General features: G+C 43.4%; 1 protein-coding gene across 1 annotated transcript; it reads right to left on the bottom strand.

Annotated features, from left to right (window-relative positions):
* Positions 1-116: 116 nt before the first annotated feature.
* CHP1 (calcineurin like EF-hand protein 1) lies at positions 117-19541 on the bottom strand. The gene is made up of 7 exons (XM_061998404.1): positions 19278-19541; positions 13610-13682; positions 6780-6860; positions 5395-5522; positions 4483-4544; positions 3299-3421; positions 117-2030 (listed from the first exon to the last, which is right to left on the bottom strand). The coding sequence occupies exons 1-7, from the start codon at positions 19342-19344 to the stop codon at positions 1977-1979; spliced, it is 588 nt and encodes a 195-aa protein (XP_061854388.1). The 5' UTR covers positions 19345-19541; the 3' UTR covers positions 117-1976.
* Positions 19542-21156: the final 1615 nt, after the last annotated feature.

Here is a 21156-nt window from a genome sequence, read left to right as displayed (position 1 = left end):
AGTAAAGGACTGTTAATACTCTGAAACCAAGGTCAGTTATAAGAAGTTGCCCTGGAAGGCCTGCTAACACCATTCTACTTTTCCAGCCGTTACAGTCAATTACCACAGAGGAGTAGTTTGGGGTTGTTGTGGTGTGTTTTTTTTATCCAGTGGAAGGTTTATTTATGGATTGATAAATACAATATCCAGTCTCACTGGGACAATAAGGCACAACTGTGGGTTACAGCTATATAGCCAGAAGAAAGCAACACCTACTTATAAGCAAATCACAAAGCCTACAGACACTTTTTTCTTCCACTTTTCAACCAGTTAACATTGTTACATTCCCATTTCACATGGCAGGCTCATAAAACTGTAACCTTTCCTTCTCCTACAGAGCACAGGTTCTTAATTCCCATTTCTTTCTGGAATTGTGCCACACTCTGCAGAACAATGAAGTGCAACATTGCACTTTGCAATGCCTTAACTGAAAACCGACTCAAAGGAATCCTTCGGAGACTCACGTGTTATTCTTTAAACACGAGTGATGGTTGAAGGAACTAAGGAAAAAAGAAATGCGAATCTGAGTGATCTGAAGGGGGCAAATATTTCTAGAGATGTTCCCGTGTGATCTGGAGAAGCACTGATCCTTCAATAAAGAAGCCCACAGGGTCTTTTGCTTTTACTGTAAGGACCTCCCAGGCTGGCCCAGCTGAACTAGGTGAGATTATTTGCCAATCTAGCCACAGAAGATAATGTTATTATGAACCTCCAAAAGCATGGATGTCTTGTATTCACCAGCATTATATTGATGGTTTCAATCATCTTACATTTGCAAAGGTACTTGCATAGAAATATAGTCAGAAATATTTGGGGTAACATGTACTTCCCTCCCCCCTCATTCTATTCTTAAGCCACAGCTTTCATAAATACAGCTACCACCCTCAAAACAAACCTAACAAGGCCAGCACTTCCATACTGGAACAATGAAATAAGTACTGGTTATCATAACTGAAGGGAAAAAACTCCATCAAGACTATGTTTTCTAACACTATTACCAGAGGGCAGTGAGAGAGCTCCAAATCCAGATTTGGGCATGACTAGTTCTCTTGCATTACGTACACTGATGCACACGTTTACACTTTCAGAGGCAAACCCCACCCTGATGGAGGGGGGTAATCCTAGAGCAAAGCAACCTGGAGAGGGCATTGCGTGGCCAAAGGAAAGAAACAAGCTTCTGCACTTGCTACTGGAACGATACAAGTGACTTAGTGCAGAATTCCTCTTCCTTTTGAGGACACCACAGCCTGTATCCACCACAGATTCTCCTGTTGTCCCTGTCAACTCATTCCACAAAGAACAAAATCTATCCACAGGACCACAGAACTCTAGGCTATCATCATGCATTCAGTGCTGGTTGTACAAGGAAGCCTTGGGAACTCCAGAGATCTCCAAGCACAAGGCAGATTTGGAAGAGGCAAAGAAACAAATCCACATGTAACAAGCCAAATGGGGAAAAAGGCATCTGTAATGTGGTGGTGCTACTGGAAGCAAAAGCACACCATTATCACTGCAGCTAGTGTTTGAGCAGATGCTTGTCTCCAAAGTGTTTCAGAGGGCGCTTCTGGGCCGTGCGCCCGCTTCTCCATTCTCAGGTTCAGAGCTCAGAAGAATCAGTTTGTAGGTTACACAGCAGTACATGAGGAGAGCCATTTTTTTGCTGGAACAGTAGTGCAGGAGGAGACAAGGGAGTAAAGGGTAAAAAAATGGAAGGAAAAATTTCTTTTTAAAAAAATGCTCCTTTCCAAGTTGCAGGGCAGCCACTTCCCCTTGTTCCTGATGCACAGGGAATGTTCACGTTGGTAGAACAAACTGGGGAGGGGTTGCAGATGTACTGTATATACACCAGTAGCAATGCTCTGGGGGAAGGTGCTAAGGAGAAAATTAAGTTCTATTCATTACACAGTAGGGGTAGAAAGGAACAGGTTCTCCATCCATCAGTGAAGAAATCGAATGCTCATTTTCTGCTCTACATCCACCTTCTCCAAAACCTGCAACAAAATGCAGAAACAGCTGCTTAAATTACTGTACATATTTCCCTCCTACAAGGTTTCTGACTCTAGTACAGAGGAAATGGGCAGGAACACAGGATGTCTTCAATTTGGCACGCCAGTCTTTCATCTAGAGGCTGCTATTTTGCATTCTGGACTAAGGTCCTTCCAAGGAAGGAAACTTTGGCCATTAAAGCTGGAAGAAGGCTGTCAACCAAAATGTCACCAATGCAGTTTCAGTCTTGCCAAGAGCCCAGAAAGGCTCCGGTTCCCAAAATTAGACTGTGTGGGAAAGCACAGCCAGGGAACAGAAGGGAGAATGGAGTAGAGGAAGGGACGTGAGCAGTCATTGAAGAGCTAAAATCAAGACCACAGCATCACTGACGCAGATCACTGTAAAACTGGAGTGGCAACTTCATGCACTGGATTGCTATGAACACTTAGGTATGAGGACATTAGTCTGCTCCAGGCTGTTTCAGGCAGTAGACTTCAGTGTTCCAAAATCAGAGTAATTTAAGTCTGAAGAGATGTCTGGAGATCTTTTAGTCCAACTCCCTCAACTCCTACTTAAAAAGCTGGGCCAGCTAGATCAGGTTGCTCAGGGCACTGTTCAAGGTGCCATATCTCCGAGGAATTAAGTTCTCCATCTCAGCAGCTACGATCATCCTCTTGATTAAAGGTTTTCCTTAAACAGAATTTCCCACGTTGTAATTTGTTTCTGTTGCCTCCTGTCCTGTCTTTGCTCACCTTCAAGTTGAGTCTGGTTCCTCTTGTCAATGCTATCTCATTAGGTGGTTGAAATTGTACTGCTCTAAGACAACTTTCTCTACTGATCATGTAATGGCTCCTTACTGCTACCTATTTCTAACAAAAGATGTAATTCCAAGGACTAGAGCCAGGAATGTGAATACTGGTATCAGCTGTGTTGCTAGCAGATAAAATCTGCAAGTAAAAACTGATTACAACAGCAGAAGAATTCCTCTGTTGTAACTGTGCTACTTGTGTAGAAAGAAGTGGTTGTAAAGGAAAAAAGTGGAAGTTCTACAGTAAATTCAGTGCTACAGCTATGTAAGAGCATGAAGAAATATATGGACTATGAATACTCTGACAGAATAAAAACCTCCTGATAAGGATGGGAAGAAAAAGAAGCTTGCTTTGCCCTAGTGCAGGCAGCACAATTCAGACAACTTTGTTTCATGCCCATTTAAGTCTGAATGACTTGTCCATCACTGAGCAGTTTCATTTGTTAAGGATGCAGTCTTACCAACCTTTACAAACTCTGCAAAGGAGATGGCACTGTCTCCATCCTGATCAGCTTCCTGGATTGTCCTGTCAGCAATGCTGCCCAGCTGCTCATCTGAAATGTTGACACCAACCATCATCCGTAATACCTGTAACATACAGAGTCCCCAGAATTAGGTAAGAAAACCAAGGAACCATTACTGACATAAGTATTCTTAGTGCTGTTTCTCCTGTGTATACCGTGAATATACTGCACAAGAACAACCCTGGAGGATTTCCATGAAAGTGATCTATAGTCAAACTTCTTCTACTTGTTCTTTGCACATCAAGGCATTAACGAAAGACAGCTTCCTTTTGCAACCACATTTGACAAAGAATCCTGCTTCTCCACTAGGCAGCAGGAAGAGGCAGAGAGGATGAGAAAGCTTTTGGACATAAGAATGAGTATGTTTTGTCCCAATGCCTTTGTGTATTTCTTCCCCCCCCCACCCCCCCGCCAAAACATAGCAACCTTTGATTATCTGCTGGTGGAGACAGCTGCCTGCAGGAATCCTCTAAGTATACAGTCCAGTGATAACTGCCATTACTCTCTACAGTTAATAAAAGCACTTTCTGTGCAGATAGAAGAGGGCAGTTTCAGTCAAAAGCAAATCCTTGTCCTACATCAGGAACCACAAATTGCCATGTCTACTTCCCAGGATTAGTAGTATGTAATTACTCTTAGCTCAAGCCTAGTTTCATACATGCAGCACTGCTGAACTTTCGTTACCTTTGCTGCAATTTCAAGAAGTTTTATTCTATTGAGAGGATGCACAAAGGATCAGGCAAACAACCTAATCCACCTCAAGCACTGCCCCTGAGAATTCCTGTTAGAAGCTCGTTTGAAACTGATAAAAGGTAGTTCTTAAGGGGCTTAGTGTATTTGTTGGATACTTAGGTATTGTTTCCAATGGAATCTGCTTAAGCTAATGCTTTGGTTTAAAGCCGAATCAAGCACTTGCACTTTGATAGAAAAGCCTAGGCTCACAAATGAGATTGAAGTCTTATGCTGTATCTAAAGCTTTAAACCAGAGATAAGCATTTAGCTACCACATTGCTTCAGGAGTTCCTTTGAGAAGACTGTTCTAACTCCCTTTTTCATTCTATATGGGTGTGAAGTCACAGAGAAGTCATTCAATGCAGCCATTCAAAGCAGCCCTGGGGTATTTACCTGAAGAAGTTCATCCCTGGATATCTTGTCATCTTTATCTAGATCATATAACCGAAAAGCAACTATAGGGAAGAGAAACATGAGCAGTTTAATTCAAATGCCATTATTGCAAATGAGCAGTTTAATTCAAATGCCATTATTTTGCTTTGTAACAAATATTTGCCTAAAAAATAATAGTAAGTGTTCATGAATTATCTTAAAGAGAATTATCTTGGAACTCCAATTCACTGCAAAATTCCTATTCCTGCACAGAGGAATAACAACGTGGCAAACAAGTGAAAAGTCTTACTTGAGGACCTGGTATGAGCAGTTTCAGAAGCACTCTGCTTGTAGATGTATTTCTTCAAAGCCCCAAGTCATGCAAGTGTGCAACCACTGACATATTCAAACCTCTAACCTCAGAGCCAACCATTTTTACACTATCATTCATTACCTTTGTGTACATTTTGGATGAGATATGACAGAAATTTTAAGTGCTCCGAGAACTGTTGTCAACTTTGAACAGCAAGCAAGAGCATTCTGCTCATACACTGTAGGCAGATGTCCACGTACTCAAGAAAGTACTCAACTGAAGTTGAGGAAAAAGCACTATACTATATGGAGGAGTGAAGAAGGAAGGAGAAGAGCCTGTTCATGGCTTTTAAAATTCTGAAATAGCTTTGGATGCAAACCATTTAGAAACCTTTCTGTTACAAGCTCTTTGGAAAAGCATATATATTAGTCAAGATTCAACCAATGCCCCTAGATGCCAGAACAAGAACGGGTCAGTCATTCACTTGCAAGCTCACCTGTTCAGAATGGCAATCTAAAAAACCACAGGGGATATCACTCCCCAGGGAATGACTGTACAGAAGACCCCAAGGCCCCTGCACTCCCTTTCCAGAAAAAGACAAATAATTGCATGTTTCTTACAGTGGAGCTTGTTACTTCTGCTGTTCAGTGGTTCTGGTCCGTTCTGGTCTTTGCTCTTTTCGTTGTCTTCGATGGGTCGGAAGTGGGCCAGTGTCCTCATGAATCCACGGAAGTTCACCTGGTCCTCTCTGTGCAAGCATTTCAGCGGGTCAGTTCTAGCATAGCTTATACAGGATCTTTATTTCAGTAGAGAAGAATACGAATGTCTAAAGCATCAAGGCCATGCAGACCCTCCCACTCACGCCTCCCCAAGGTTTGTCTGCCTGTGCTCAAACCCAGTTCTGACATAGTGCAATTGCAAGCTGGGACCATGCTGTTAGGAAGTATGATGTGTAAAAAGAGAAGCTGTGAGAAGTCTTGTTGAGGGCTCCCTCTCCCTTGCCTGCAAGATCAAGCTCAAGCCCTTACCCTTGTCCCTTGCCTGAGCTATCCTGAAGCTATGCCTGAGTCTGGAAACGTATCTTGCTGATCTGGACCCTGATTCCTTGGTCTGACCTGAGATTAGCTTCACTACTGTCAACTTGTCTGGCAACCATTGGACTGTTGGCTGATCTGACAACAGTCACCGGTCCTGCTTTGTTTTCTTGTTCAGGAGCCCTGACCTTTGTCAGCCAGCATGTCACTCCTGCCAGCTTTGCTGTCACCACCCTTGGCTCCTGCCTGTAGGGCAGCCACTGCTCTCTAACAAATAACTCTTCTCTCTAGTTTCTGTGCAAACCAGCTATACTAGTACTTTCCAGGACTCCTGCTCTCTATTCAGGAGAGCCTGCCTGACATTTGCTGATATTATGACTTGATTAGACAATCAGTATTGACAAATCTGTTCAAGGACAGCAGCACAGTGCACAGAGCAATCTAGAAAGGAATAACAAAGAGAGCTAGGACTGTAAATCTGACCATGTCTTTGGATTTCTGGTAGAAATGCCCTAAGATATACCTTGAAAATGATCAAAAACTACAAAATATCCCACAAACAAACAAAAAAGGCTGATGTAATAACAAATGTACACTTATGAGGCTAAAAGGTGCAAAACAAGAGTGATTTGGGTAAGTGCAATCGTACTTGGCATAAAATAGTATTGCTGTGAGGTTGCATTAAGAACCAAAGTCCATACATGCCCTTGACTTTAGAAGTGTTCAGCAACATAGCAAGATGAGTGGAAAACTGACACAAAGCCCTAGTTTGTGAATGGATAAAGCACCCAAAAGTCTTCTATGGTTGAAGTATCATTACAGAATGAACACATGCTGAGGAAACACCACAGCCACACACATTCCAAGTGTGAGGTGTTCAGTTATTAGTCAATTCAAACCCTGTGCTTTAATTTTAAGCATGATGCTCCTATCAAAGCTTCTGATGAAAACTCCAGTCTGTTGGAACTCACCCTTCTGGAAAGAAGGCATTGATAATTCTGTCTCCCAGTGGATTGATGGCAAGCTCTGGAATCCGCTGGAAGTCTTCACGACTAAGGAAAGCAAGAACACAAGAAGTCTACATGGAGTTGAAGTCAGAGGAGAAAAAGCTGCTCAAAAAGAATCCACAGTAAAACATCCATTGGGTTCTGTTTCTGCATCAAGACACCTGGTGGGTTTTTAAATCTAACTCCTGAAAGGCACAAAAACAAAGCAAAAGACAATGCCAAGCCTGTATCACTTAATGACCTAGCAGTGTTCATTTGCCATGCTACCAGCACCTCTCAGATGCTGCTGGAAACCTCCCTGTAATGGTGCTAACTGGTTCACAATTTAAGGAAGGGAAAGCTTCTGAAATGGCTTCATTTGGAACCCATATTTTCCTTCAAAACCTCATTGATTTATTTTTTAATGAGTTCTTTTGGTATTGTCTCATTTGAGTTGGCATGATCTTCCAGATGACCCCATTCCAGATTTTGGACTCCATACATATTCTAATAGACTGGTTTTTGTTCAATGCAACAACTTTTTAACTCATTACAAATGCCAAACTTCAGATTATTTTAGCTTCAACCAAGCTGTGCTTTGTTTTAAAGTAGTAAATTTCGACTTTGACAGGGGCTTGTAACTTCATCAGTACATTGCAAATACTCATTGCTCTTGCCAGTCATTCTCCTTCCTGCTCATGGTTATATGTACACAGTTTAGTACGAGCACAGGTATGCTTACATTGTAATAGCTTTTTCTGATCTGAAAGTCATCATGAGCTGTACTGATGCAAACACATTTCAGATCAGTATGCCAGGAGCATAGGGCTCATTCTTTGAAACACAAAGAAAAACTTCAGTGTTAGATGAGGGAGCACTGGCAGGGGCTGCCCGGATGGGCTGGGGAGTCTCCTCTGGAGACATCCCAACCCAGCTGGATGAGCTCCTGTGTGCCCTGCTCTAGGTGGTGCTACTCTGGCAGGGGGGTTGCACTGGATGAGCTTTCGAGGTCCCTTCCAGCCCTTCAGATTCTCTGATTTTCTTTTCTTTCCACCTAATGGAATGTCACTGACAGGAAAGTGCGATAACCCTGGTGTGACCAAGGCAGACACACCGAATGTGCCTCAGTGAGTACTTCTGCCAACAAGTTTCTTTTGGGTTTTTCTTGGTTTGTTTTTTGGGTGGGGTTTTTTTTTGCCGGCCTCACTCCCAACGCAGGGGTGAGGATTGGCAACTCCCTTTAAGTCAAATGCAGTCCTGACGTTTCTCAAGTTCAGGTCAAAGTCTCAAATATGCTTATTAAATGCTTGTTACTTTAAAAACCTCTGGTGACTGGATGAATCAGTAACAAGGTTTGATTCACGATGTCATTACACCCTAAAAAAATGGCAGAGTAAACATGAACAGATTTTGAGATTACTTATACCAGCCTTTTATAATACTGTGATCAGAGATGTGAGACAAAAGGAATTGGCTAACCTTATCACCAGTCTAGCCTGGGAAAGGCACAGAAGCAAGGTGTTCTTGTTCTAAATGCATTATAGAGCACTCTTTGCACCACAGCACTGTTAGGAGTCGTGATTATAATACATCTGTTCCAACATGCTTAAACTGTTTGACCTTCTAACAGTGTGACCTGGCCGTATTTCTAAGCTATCCCAGCCAGCTTCTGCTCTGAGCAGGTCTGGGTATTTTTAATAATAAAAGTTACCATCTGTATAACATCATGAACTTGTCACCAGACCCTTCAGGACATTTTAAGCTATAGCTGAAGGGCAAAGTGTGCATTAGCAATTTAGGCAGGAGATGCAGTGATGTGGAAAACCCATGTCCTAGTAACTAACTTTTAACAACAGGACTTCAGTGCTAATGTTAACATTTACAAGGTGAAAGCAGTAACTGCTGTCTTCCTTTTACAGCAAAATCCTAAGGCTTCAGAAGTTTTTACCTGCATATCACAATGTCACAGTATTAAGCCTCAATTTACAGTTGGCATTTCAGCCTCCAGTTGTTCTGCTTTCTAACAGGTGATTAACAATTAACCACAAATAACTCCCCAGGTTTCAAATCTATTTGTCCTGTCATTATCAGGATTGCAGTAGAGCATTTTTGCTTATTAAGACCACATTACCGAGTGAGTGTTTATAATTGAAATAGCTCTTACACCCATAAAAGTAAATGAATGCACAATGTAAATTATTCTCCACTTTATAAGCTAAGGCTTCCTGCAGGCATCAGGGACCAACTTCACCTGGCTGAGGCTGGTGCTTACAGGAAACAGATCTATCAAGTTACTGCTGAAGAGGTTTCACTGCTCCCCTCCCTTGCTAATATTAGCTTTGTCATTCAGACCTATTAGTGTCTTAATATATCTTGCTAACCCCCAAAAAAGCTCCTTACCTCCCTCCTCTCCATTCTCCCAGTTACCTATTGAATTAGCAAATTGAAGCTGTTCAAAAAGCCTTCAAAAAAACCTTACAGCACCACGCTGATAAAGAGATGCTGGAAGCCTGTTTCACAGCAGCCAGCCATCTCCTCTGACTTCATCCTTACACATGCTCTACACAAATTTTAAGTCACTTAACTAGCAGAAGAGTAATTGGTTTAAAAACATTTGCCCAAGTACTATGCTAAAAGATTATATTTAAATGAGCAACATGGAGGAAGGGGAGAAAGTATTGTGAATAAAGCATGCTCGAGGATGGAAGTACTGACTCTTCTACCATTCTCTGATTGAAACACAAAGTCCATGTAGATAGAGCCAAAAAATCCTTTGCAAAGTAAACGTTCAGAATTCCACACCTTTTATGTTCTGCTTTGATATCCTGCAATATGAGTTTGAACTAGTAAGAAGAATCCCGAGACCTTTCCACACTGAGATGGTTTGATTCACTGACAAAGACCAACAGATGGCCTGGCTAGCTCACGTTACTCTTCTCTCAGGACCAGGGGCTTTCTGAAGTTCTTCAGGAGATGTCATCTTGTGACTAGTTTCTGGAAGCGCATGATCTGCACAAACAGCTCAGTGTGTCTGTTCTCTTCGTGTATCAGCTTTCAGGATACTTACTGTCCCTTCCTTCTTCCACACTCACCAGGCCATACCAACTGCTGTGCAGGAAAAAATACCTGACCAGTGTGTAACCTGTCACTTCCTCAGGGCAGAAGAAACTACTGGAAGTGAAGGCATCATGCAAAGGTTGCATGCAAAAGTAGCAGCTGAGATAAATATGTCCTTTTTGTGGGTCTGTACATATCTACCTAGAGCTACTTACTAGTAAATACATTTTGGAGCACGTGTATTATTGTCTGGTGTATACCTGAGTGCCAGTGTAACAAGGAGACTCACTCATCCTGGTCATACACCTCAATGCCAATCAGAATGCAAAGAAGAAAACATGCATACTGGTTTCCTCCTGACTATAGTTAGGATCTGGGCAAAACAAATATGTTTCAGATTTCACAAATCAGATGTAGCTGTGGACACCCAGTGTCACAATATTCACATCAAAGGTGACAACAGAATTTTCAAAGGACCGGTTTTGTCCTGTTTTATTCAGAGAGTGCAAATCAGAGAGAGCTTTATTCAGATCAGTGCAAATCAGAGTTCAGGAAGAGCGAGACTAAGAAAAAAAGAACAAACCAAACTTCTTTTATACAATTAAAGAATTGATAAGAGTTAATCAGTAGCCATGGCTGCTTAAATGATATCACTTAAATGATAAGGAGAGAAGCCAAAACAAGGCATATAAAGGTTTCTCTCCATCAACACTCCTTTCTTATATCTCATTTACATGACTCTCTAATTACAAAGAAAGTATCTTGAAGCTGCTGATAGGTACAATGGATAGAAACACCTGGCTAGGAAAGATTTCAGCTTTGGATTTTAGTTTCAGAATGAACTTCCTGTCTTCTCAAACCACCAGGATTAATCATCACCTACCAGATCTTCTGTACAAAGTGCTCCTTTCTCTGCCCATTTTTAACACACAGATAAGAACACCACATCTCTTCCCCTTTTTCCTCATGCTGGTACACAATAAAGATTTATTTCATGCCATAAAGAACTGCTTAACACCTTGATCAGTCACATGAGTGGTTTCTGTCATGTCTGATTTGTAAATCAAAGGTATGAGTCAGTCTTATGTGAACAATCATTCTTGCTCGGAGGAAACAAACAGAAGGCATGTCTTCTAAACAGTGTGGAAGTAGTAGGCAAGCGAAGATTTCATCTCCCTTGTGTCAAAGTAGCAAGTTCTCTTTGATTAGTATTTCAGAAACAAACACTAATGGCCTTCAGAGCTGTAGTTGTTAATCTCCTCTCATCACTGGGTGTTTTTTTTTTACCCAGGAAGCAGTTTGATTACTTACACTTAATGGTTTCCACATATTGTGGGAACCAGTACAGGTTTCAAAATCTGAATGTCAGTCTTAAGTCATCCACTTTTGGGAACAGGCTTAGAGGCCAAAACTGCAAGTTAATGGATCACAGTTTACAGTTGCTGGGATTCTCCAAATGAACTTCCTTTCCCAGGCACCATGGAATTATTGACAAGGAAAGTCAAACTCCTCCCAACACGCTATGAAACTGAGCATTGTGCAACAGACATTCATGGCATATTTAATTAATTACTCCTCTTCTGTAAACTGAGTACAATCACTTTGACATTCATACTTTAAAGACTCAGTAGGTGAAATGAAAAGTTGGGGAGAGGAGTTGAGGAAGAATGTGCTGGGTTCCAATTGTGCTAAGTGTGGCAGCCATCACCTTTACTCATTGATGAAGACTAAAGCTACATACAAAATTTGGAGGCTCTTGGTGTCTTTCTTGTTCAAGTAAATTAGCTTTGAGACATGAGTAGTATTAACCTCACCCTACAATATCATCAGCTGACCTGCATGTCACAATTACCAACTAGCCAATGCTACAATTTATATGACACATGGGCTTCAGTCATACAGTGGGCTTAAGAAGTTCCTGCCCATCACAGGCCAATTGTTTCCACACCCACAATCCATCAGCTCTGCAATTCCAGATATTTATTGTACAGCCACAGTGCAGATCACTGAAATCAGTCAGCTTAAAAAGATCTATACAAACCAAAAGGGGAGGGAGGTAGTATTTTTAACCCTCAAAAAACAACTTGGTAGTCCTGTTCACAGTACAATTCCACAGCCAACTACTTAAGTGAGAAGTCAGCAGTTTGTGGCACTAGAAGGAACCGTTTATTTCCTTCAGAAAGGAAACTACAGCAAGCTGTCAGTACTGCCAAACACAGGGGATCTTACAGCTCGTCACCTTCATCTTCTAAGTAGTGATTTTAGCTTTATGGCTAGGCTGGTTTATAGGTAGGTCTAGCTTTTATAGGTTTATAATGCATCCTACAATCATTCCAGGTGATTCCTGAATTTCTACTTACTGGATTTGACTGGGATGGAGTCAATATGAAAAAAAATTAACTCCATCTCAGCTAGACTCTGTATACTCTGCTACAATATACTATACTCTCCCTTTCCCCTTCCTACTCTCCCCTGCATTCCCCCCAGCTTCCCTGCATGCTGGTTCTGGCACATGTGGCTCTATGGTGAACAAGAAAAATCCACCTGAACACTGATCAGATTCCTTTTTCTGTAGTTTTGCTTGGCAAGTTTTCAAAGCTGTAGGTTAGTTTCCTAACGAGTCTTGAGTACCAGCATCAACACTGAAAAGCACCAGACTTTCAATGGCAATGTGGTCTTAGATCATCTATGTTGGTCACAAAACCATGCCCTTGGTGCAATCATGGACAGCTCTTACTTTGTCATGTTTCCATGATATTAATGTAAACTGTAGGCAACATCAAAATAAAAGAATAATATGCAATTTAATCCAATCACAACTCACAATTAGTTCAGTAAACAAAAAGCAAACCAACACCAACATAGAATACAATAACCAGAGTGGAAAAGGCTGGAGAACAAAAACAGCAGGCAGAGACACATTTTAACAGGCAACCATCCCACCAGTCTACCTTTCATTTGAAAATACTCTTTCCAGAATACTCAGTCGATCAAAGTGAAAAGTGTTTTGCAGATAAAAATGATGCTTAAGCTTTATTGAATTCACTGATCTGTAAGAAACTGGTTCATTCCTGTAGTTTTGCAATTGTAGACCAAAGACAAACACTTTAAAGGTCTTGGAATAACTTGCATTACTACTTTAAAGAATAAAAGGTGTATTTGTTTAGTCACAGTGACCTGGTCCAGCTCTTTATTTCTGAGCATATGAATAGACATGGGTATTGAACAAGGGGTGCAACGTTAATTATAGTAAAGGGCTTGCAGATCAACACAGTGTTAAAAACCCCTGGATACCATAAATGATTAAGAGCCCAAGTTCCCAAAAACACAAATGACATTTTTGTTAAGAAACCCAGGATGAAGAACACATAGTAGAACCATCCTTGTAATAACTATCAGAAGCAGCATATGAAGCAAGGTAAGAAATAACAATCTAAAAAACATGGTTTAACATTTCTGAACATGTATTTAGACCCTGAATACTAAAACTGACCTTTCTTGTATTAACTGCTACAAGCGTTCAGCACTACAGTAAAGACAAGTGGTATTTAGAGCATCTTAGCTCAACAATCAGATTTCTCGTGACCTTTCATAAGAGAACAAGCTTGAATGTCCATTTAGACAGTGGGTATGAAAGGATCTGCTATAATGGCCTCACTGATTCACCACACGAGGAAAACACGCAGGCATCCTGCAACAGTAAGGCATCATTACAGATGTGTCAATGCAAGGAGAGCTGAATCAGCAGCAGTACCCACCTAAGAGTGCCATTTTCTCCTTTGTCGAGGCTGGTGAAACGACTGTACAAGCGGGTGATTTGACTGTGGGAGACTGAAACAAAAACCAAAGAAACACAGATTAGCACGTCAATGGTTCCTCACAAGAACATATCTCATAACACTGAGCTACTCTGTTGCTCTGGCAAAAAACAACACACAAAAAACTTTACACAAACCAAGTTACATTGGAAGCCCAAAGCAATCTGCAGTTTAGGGACTTCAGGAGTTGTAAATTGCATCTTAATATTCAAAAATCCACAAATAGGCTCATTCTTCAAAAATTTGTCTAACTGCCTTCTACCTGCTTATATTTTTGGCCTCTTAACATTCTTTGGTTATCCACTTCAGTAAAGGGCAATTAAAACCAAAATATATATTTGATTCACAATTCCACTGCATTTCTCTCTACTGCTGTGGTACAGAAAGTAATCAGTTTCTCTGCATCTGAAATGTGGTCTGAGAGGGAGCTGGGGCTCTTTAGCCTGGAGGAGACTGACAGGTGATCTCATTAATGTTTACAAGTACATCAAGGGTGGGTGTGAGGAGGATGGAACCAGGCTGTTCTCAGTGATGTCCAGTGATAGGACAAGGGGCAATGGGGACAAGCTGGAACAGAAGAGGTTCCAAAGAAACACAAGGAAAAACTTCTTCCCTGTTGAGGTGAGGGAGCACTGGCAGGGGCTGCCCGGATGGGTTGTGGAGTCTCCTTCTCTGGAGACACTCAAACCCTGTGTGCCCTACTCTAGGTGGTGCTGCTCTGGCAGGCGGGTTGCACTGGATGAGCTTTGCAGGTCCATTCCAACCCTTAACATTCTGTGCTTCCTTTAAAGGACTAAAGGAATCTAAACAGTTTGTTCATTTTAGGGTTCAATAAAATAATTTCCGGGCTTCTAGGACACTGAGTTAAAAAATTAAAAAGCCTAATTCTAAAGGATATAATTCAGAAAGGAGTTGGGACACAAAGCAAGCAGAAAGTTAGTTCAGACTCTTAAAATCCGAAATTTAAAACAAGAATTCCAAAGCCAGTATGAAGCTTAGCATCATGGTGTCAACCTTGCCAAGGTATTTGGCAACCCAAGATTCCAGACATTTCGATCTTTAGATTAGTCCATGATAGGAGCAGGTTAAACCTATGTAGAACAGCTGTAACACTTAAAAAATGCCCTACAAAAGATTCTGGCTTTTCAGAGCCTCTTCATCTGAAGTTAATAAATACATGAAGTAAGACTGAATTAATCTGAACGTTTACTCTGTAGAGGCATGACATTCTACAGCGTGAAACTAGGACTGCGGTTTCATTTTCAGATTTAATTGTTTTAAAAGCCTTCACCAGCACATGTACAATGCTTTTGTTACTTGCCAAAACTTCATAGGGAACAGGTTGCAAAGCAGTTGTCTGATCTGTGACAACTGAGGCAAAAAGATCTTTTTGTCAGGTTTGTGCTGGGCTATTTGTTTAGGTTCAACTGTTCTCTTCTTTAGGATGACCTGCCAGCAAGTGTTTGTTGGGGATTTTTTCCTTGCCAGCTTTCATTCTTTTCTTAGGGTTGGGAAATTTGCTCAGTTCCACTTAAGGCAACTTCTCTACAATCCAACTGGGCAGCTTACTCAGTTTCTAAGTACCACAAACACAGAAAGCAGGTACCAGCATTTTAATGACTTCAAATTTCTTATTCGGTGTTTTAGACACAATATATATCAGTAACAACTGATGATGAAAACAAGAATAGCCGAGAGTTATGGCTCTGATAAGGAGCCCTGGACTCTCACTCCTCCCTAGAAAGACAGTGATGAGAATTCTATTTGGGTACCTTTCCAAACTAATGTCAGCAACCACACTTTTTGAGTACCTGCGTAACAGCTGGTATGTGACAAATCATATGTAGCTATTGACAGGAGAGTAAGTGGTTTTGTTAACAACATACTAGACAAAAAGCACATCATAACTATACAAGAAAAGAGGATGATTCAGGTCCACCACTGTGTTCTTTCATCATTTCCTTTTTGGCTCTCACCCCTCACAGAACTGCATTACTAGACACTTTTCAGAGCCTTGTCATGCAAATTAAAAAGACTTTTACCTTTCCTGCTGACCGTAAGAGAACCAGAAACAAGACCTGCAATTTATGACTGCTTCTTAAAAAGAGAGGTTAGGGCTTAACACCAGCTGAAATGCGATTTTATCTGTACTGCTATCCCACTAAGCTCTTTCGAAAAATTTAAGCCAAGACCTTCAGAATAGGAGCTGTATCCTTCACTGTCACAATGATCAGGAAGTTTTTTGCAATTCAGAAGCTGTCTAAACTCACATAAATATGATATTTATATACTTATGAAACATTAATATCCATTAGAAAATGCAGCACCTGTTACCACTACTTTTTTTTTTCTCCTAAGGTCTGATACGATCATTAGTTTATTATTAATCCTTAGGCAGACTGCTTCAAAGACACAGGGAACAAAGGGTGTGAACCAAACAGTCTGAACAATGTTACATTCCAATGACTTCCCAAAAGCTTGCAAAAGAACGCAGGCAAACAACATCTCGGACCTCTCACCTGTTTCTTATCATGGTTACAAAAGCAATTTGGACTACTAGAAGACTGTTTTCTAACTGAAATTTCAAAATGTTTCTATGCAAAGCAGATAGTTTCCACACAAAATTTAGGACTGTCAGCTTAAAGCTTGGCACCTGATACTGAAAACTTGATGGAGATCTTCCATCACTAAGTAGAGGTTTTAGTGGATATATCATTCCCTCCTTCTTGGGAACATTACCTTTGCAGAAGGTTCTAAATTTAGTATGCTAAGAAGTATTTTTCACCACAATAACACAGAACTCTAATCCAAACTTGGATCTCATTCAAGAGAAGTGTCATTGTATGGCTTTTGAAAGACTATGCTTCAAGTCTCTTAAAAGATTTATGTTTAATCTGTTCAACTAAAGACATTAATGCATAATCCATCACTCATATCAGTATCATCAGCTGTTTTATGCTACATAAACCAGAGGAGACAAAAGTTGTATAGTTCTGTAGCTGAACTCCATCAAATCGGTTGTGTTCTGTTCAGTGCTTCAATCTTAGATAAGCTGAAGAAGTCATGTTTCACAGTAAGGAAGGCAAAAAAAAATACTTGAGCCCTTCCTTACCAGAACATCAGTTCAAGGTGGAGATGTAATACTGCCAAATTGCTTCACAGCTACAAAGGCCCTTTCTCAGACTCTTTAGTAGTTTTAGTTCCATCACCATCAAGATTCTAACAAATCATGGGATATTTTATTCACTAACCTGGCATTCTCCCTACGACCTTTGTTCCAGACAAGCCAGCATCCTGAGGGTTTTTCCCCCACCTTGCACCTTGCATAAATATTTGCACCGATATGAAGGGTATAAGAGTGCTGAGAGCTTGGTGGAATTTTCCTTCTACATACAGAAATGTAGGAGGCAGAAGAAAATCACGTTCCTAGACTGGTTACAGGCTTGATAAAATGACTTGACAAAGACAATGAGACACACTGTGATGACTTAAAAGCAAACATGAGTTCAGATTAGCAATGCTTGATTAACAAAGTGGTATCACTTATAAAATTTAATGGTAAAAACACAGGAAAAATGGAACCAAACTCAGGACACAAAGCTTAAATCAGCTGATCACAATAGTCAGCTTCCCATTTGGAAGATATAACACAAGCACTTAAAGGCTTTTAGAAGCCGGTTGGAATGCCTATATAGCCATCTTAACAGCATTTATTTGTCATGTAAGTAAAATACCACTGACAGTAAAGAAAAGACTGGCATGAGGGAAAAAGTAAAAGCTTTTGGAAGAACATTCCAGATTTAAGCTTTGTCATTTAAAGCATCTTTATAAATGAGGTGAGGCTACCTTTAGTCTGTGATTTTTGTGATCAAAATGAAAATACTCAGCAATTTCTTGCTGGATAATGCTTTAATATTCCTACTTGTTTATCAGAGCCTTCCTTTAGAAAGTATCCTTGACAGATGGAAAGAGCATCATGGAAACTATGTGAAGTCACTCAGCTGTTCATTATGCTAGCCAGCCCTGTCTTAACTTTCTTTCACTTCTGTAACCACCCATTTTCCTGATGTGAATAAACTGTCATAAAAAATGAAGATATGATACCATTGCTATTGGAAAGAAAACTGAGGAAAGTATCTTCCTGTAACAAGAACAGATCAGCAAGCATGAACAGGTGAAAAACACGATCTGTGAAGACCTTGTTTACCTGAAGCAAGGTGTGTGAGGAGGGTGATACCTAACCTGTTATGACTTCCCCTCACTGTGACCCTCCACTCACTATCATTCAGTATTTCCTAAAATTCTCTGATAGGCAACCACTTTATCAGCCAAATTAACAACACTGAGTTTTACCTTTTTTAACGTACTTTATGAAGAATAACTTGATCACAACTATTTTCACTGTAAGGCTGAGGAAGCCCTGGAACAGGCTGCCCAGAGAGGTTGTGGAATCTCCTTCTCTGGAGGTTTTCAAAACCCGCCTGGACACGTTCCAGTGTGACCTGATCTACGTGGGACCTGCTTTAGCAGGGGGGTTGGGCTGGACAGTCCCTTTCAACCCCTACCATTCTTTGAAATACTGCAGGTAAAGTAGTTATATAGTAGAGTCTGTCTTGAATCATGTTCTCCCAATTGCTGACTAGTGAAGGAATCTTCACTGTTTTCTTTTGCTAACAATACCCAACTTTCACAAGTTAACCTCCTTTATGTTTAAAATGCTACTCTACATTCATTCTAAATACCCTTAAGGAAACTTTGGCAACAGCCACGAAATAAAATAATATTTTTGGGAAAAAACACTTATATAATGAGAAGTTTTTCAGGCTAAAAAAAAGCTGGTGGAGAAAAATTCCAGCAGCAGAAACAGAGAGAGATAACTCTTAAAAATCCAACGAGGTATCTCTGACCAAACGCAACAGTGGAGATACTGAGACTACTGCTCTTCTCCCTTCCCACTCATATCTCGCTGCCGTCCTACAGGCGATCTTTGGCTCCTTAAACCACGATATACGGGCTCACACGCGAGGTCTCCCAGGCCACTCTGGCAGAGCCAAGAGCTAAAGGGACTCGTAGATCCCCGCTGGCTGACAACTTTCCTTTCGTAGCACCAAGCAAAGACCAGCCCCCACAGCTTCGCCTGTCGCGTTGAGGCCAGCCCAAGGAGCACCTCAGCTACCAGCAGCTGTATTTACAGCCGGCGGCTACCGCCAGCCCCAGGCGAGCTGGGCACCAGCAGAGTAACAAAGGAGATAACGTAGCCTGCGGGTTTCTGCCCGTCCTGGGCCGCCGGCGCCCTCCCCTCAGGGCCGCTCCTATGCGGCGACCAGCAGCGTGCGCGACATTGGAGGGGAGGCGAACCCACAAGTGTTTCCCAGCTTTCCGCAGGCCCACAAGACACGTCCGCCCGCCGTCGCTGTGGACAGCGGGGTCTCGGCACTGCCCAGCGGGGTCCCGGCCGCCCCGGGCAGGGCTCGGCGCGCAGCCGTGAGGGGACAGACGGCAGCGCGGCTGGCCGCGGCGGCTCCCCGGGACAAGGCGCTGCCCCGCTGCCGGCGCCCAGCCCCCACAGCACTTCCCGGCCCGCCTCGCCTCACACCCGGACACTCACAGCCCGTCTCCTTCTTGATCTCCTCGATCTCCTCGTCCCGCAGCAGCGTGGATGCCCGGGAGCCCATCGTCGCCGCTGGGCCTGAGGGGAAGGGAAAGGCCGCGCTCCGCACCGGGGATTACGCAGACGAACAGCGACAGCGGTATGACAGCCAGCCCCGGCACGGGCCCAACCGCGGCCGCCCAGCTGTACTGAGGCGGAAGGCGAGCCCGCACCAACTCTGACCGCCCCGCCCGCCGCGTCCGGTCCGGCCCGACTCGGCCCAGCCCCCGCCACCCGCCTCACGCCGCCCCTCACCCGCCCTCCCGCGCGCCAGGCTCCGCGCGCATGCGCAGCGCCCCTGACACGGCGCAGGCGTCAGCGCTGGCGGCGGGGGGTGCTGCGGCACAGGCGCTACCGGCTGCTCCCACCAGGCGGCGCTCTGGGAGCACGGAGGCTTCCGTCTGTGATTGGCTGGTGGCCCCGCTGGCCACGCCCCCGAGATTTCCCGCCTTCGCGGGTGTAGCGCCTGAGGGGATCCGTCCGCGGCCGGGCCTCAGCAGCGCCCTCAGCAGCGCCCTCAGCAGCGCCCTCAGCAGCGCCCTCAGCAGCGCCCTCAGCAGCGCCCTCAGCAGCGCCCTCAGCAGCGCCCTCAGCAGCGCCCTCAGCAGCGCCCTCAGCAGCGCCCTCAGCAGCGCCCTCAGCAGCTGAGGCCTCGTTCCAGGCCAGGTGGCAGTGTAGCCCTCAGCAGAGCCCTCAGCAGCGCCCTCAGCAGCCGGGGCCTCCTCCGGGGCCAGGTGGCAGTGTAGCCCTCAGCAGCCCCCTCAGCAGCCGGAGCCTCGTCTGCGGCCGTCCCTCAGCAGCACCCTCAGCAGCCGAGGTCTCGGCCGGGGCTAGGTGGCAGCGTGGCCCTCAGCGTGGCCCTCCGCAGCCGGGGCCTCATCCACAGCCAGGTCTCAGCATGGCCCTCTGCAGTCAGGGCCTCGCTGCCCTTCTGGGGAGAGCCATTAAAATCACTTTTAAAAGTGGTGTCTTCTGGGGCTCCTCACCTGGAGCATTCTCTTGTCAGTGCAGCAGGGTGCAGGTGAGCCCAGTTGCTGAGGGAAGGGCACGGGTGCTTGGCCCTGCGGTAGGTAGTGTGTCATGGAGGGCATGGCAAGCCTCAGATACTGATCTACAGTGTCCTGTGAGTGCTTCTTCCCTGCAGGCAAAATGTGTTCTGTGATGAGTAAAGCAGACACTTTTTTCAAGACACCTGCCCATGCTCTCAGCTGTGGCAGTGTACGTGTAGCAGACTGGAGTTGTGTCCTGCTTATGGCCATCCTGTGGAAATCCTCCTTTGTAAAGTGAAAGAGCTGTCACAGAAACACTCAGGAGCAAAGATACTTCTTAGCTTGACAATGGTGAGTCTTTACTTGCCTCATTTTGGGACACAGAGGTCATGCCTGCTCTTAGTAAAGTGGTTTTAAATCTTTCTTTAGTCACTCTGCTGAGTTCTTTGAGTGCCTTCTCAAACCAGTAGGAGTTGGAATATGACATAAATCACCTAACTTTGGTTCCCCGATCTTCTGTTGGTGAAATGATGGTAAGTTATTTTATATAGGCATGTACATCACAGTGAATTTAAAGTTATTTAGGTGGGCTGAGGTGAGGGAGCCCTGGCCCAGGCTGCCCAGGGAGAGTGTGGATGCTCCTTCTTTGGGGTCTTCAAAACCCACCTGGACACATTCCTGTGCGACCTCATCTAGGTGAGACCGGCTTTGGCAGGGGGGTTGGACTGGATGGATGAGCTCTGAAGGTCCCTTCCAATCCTTACCATTCCGTGATTCTGTACTTTTGAGTTCAGTTTCTGATTTGCCACGTGTAGCGATGTCCTGCGGCGGTTCGTATCCCTTGTGCG

This window comes from Colius striatus, chromosome 6 (genome assembly GCF_028858725.1).
Source record: "Colius striatus isolate bColStr4 chromosome 6, bColStr4.1.hap1, whole genome shotgun sequence".
NCBI lineage: Eukaryota > Metazoa > Chordata > Aves > Coliiformes > Coliidae > Colius > Colius striatus.
Note: the sequence above shows the minus strand (reverse complement) of the source record. Positions and strands in the feature narration are given on the sequence as shown.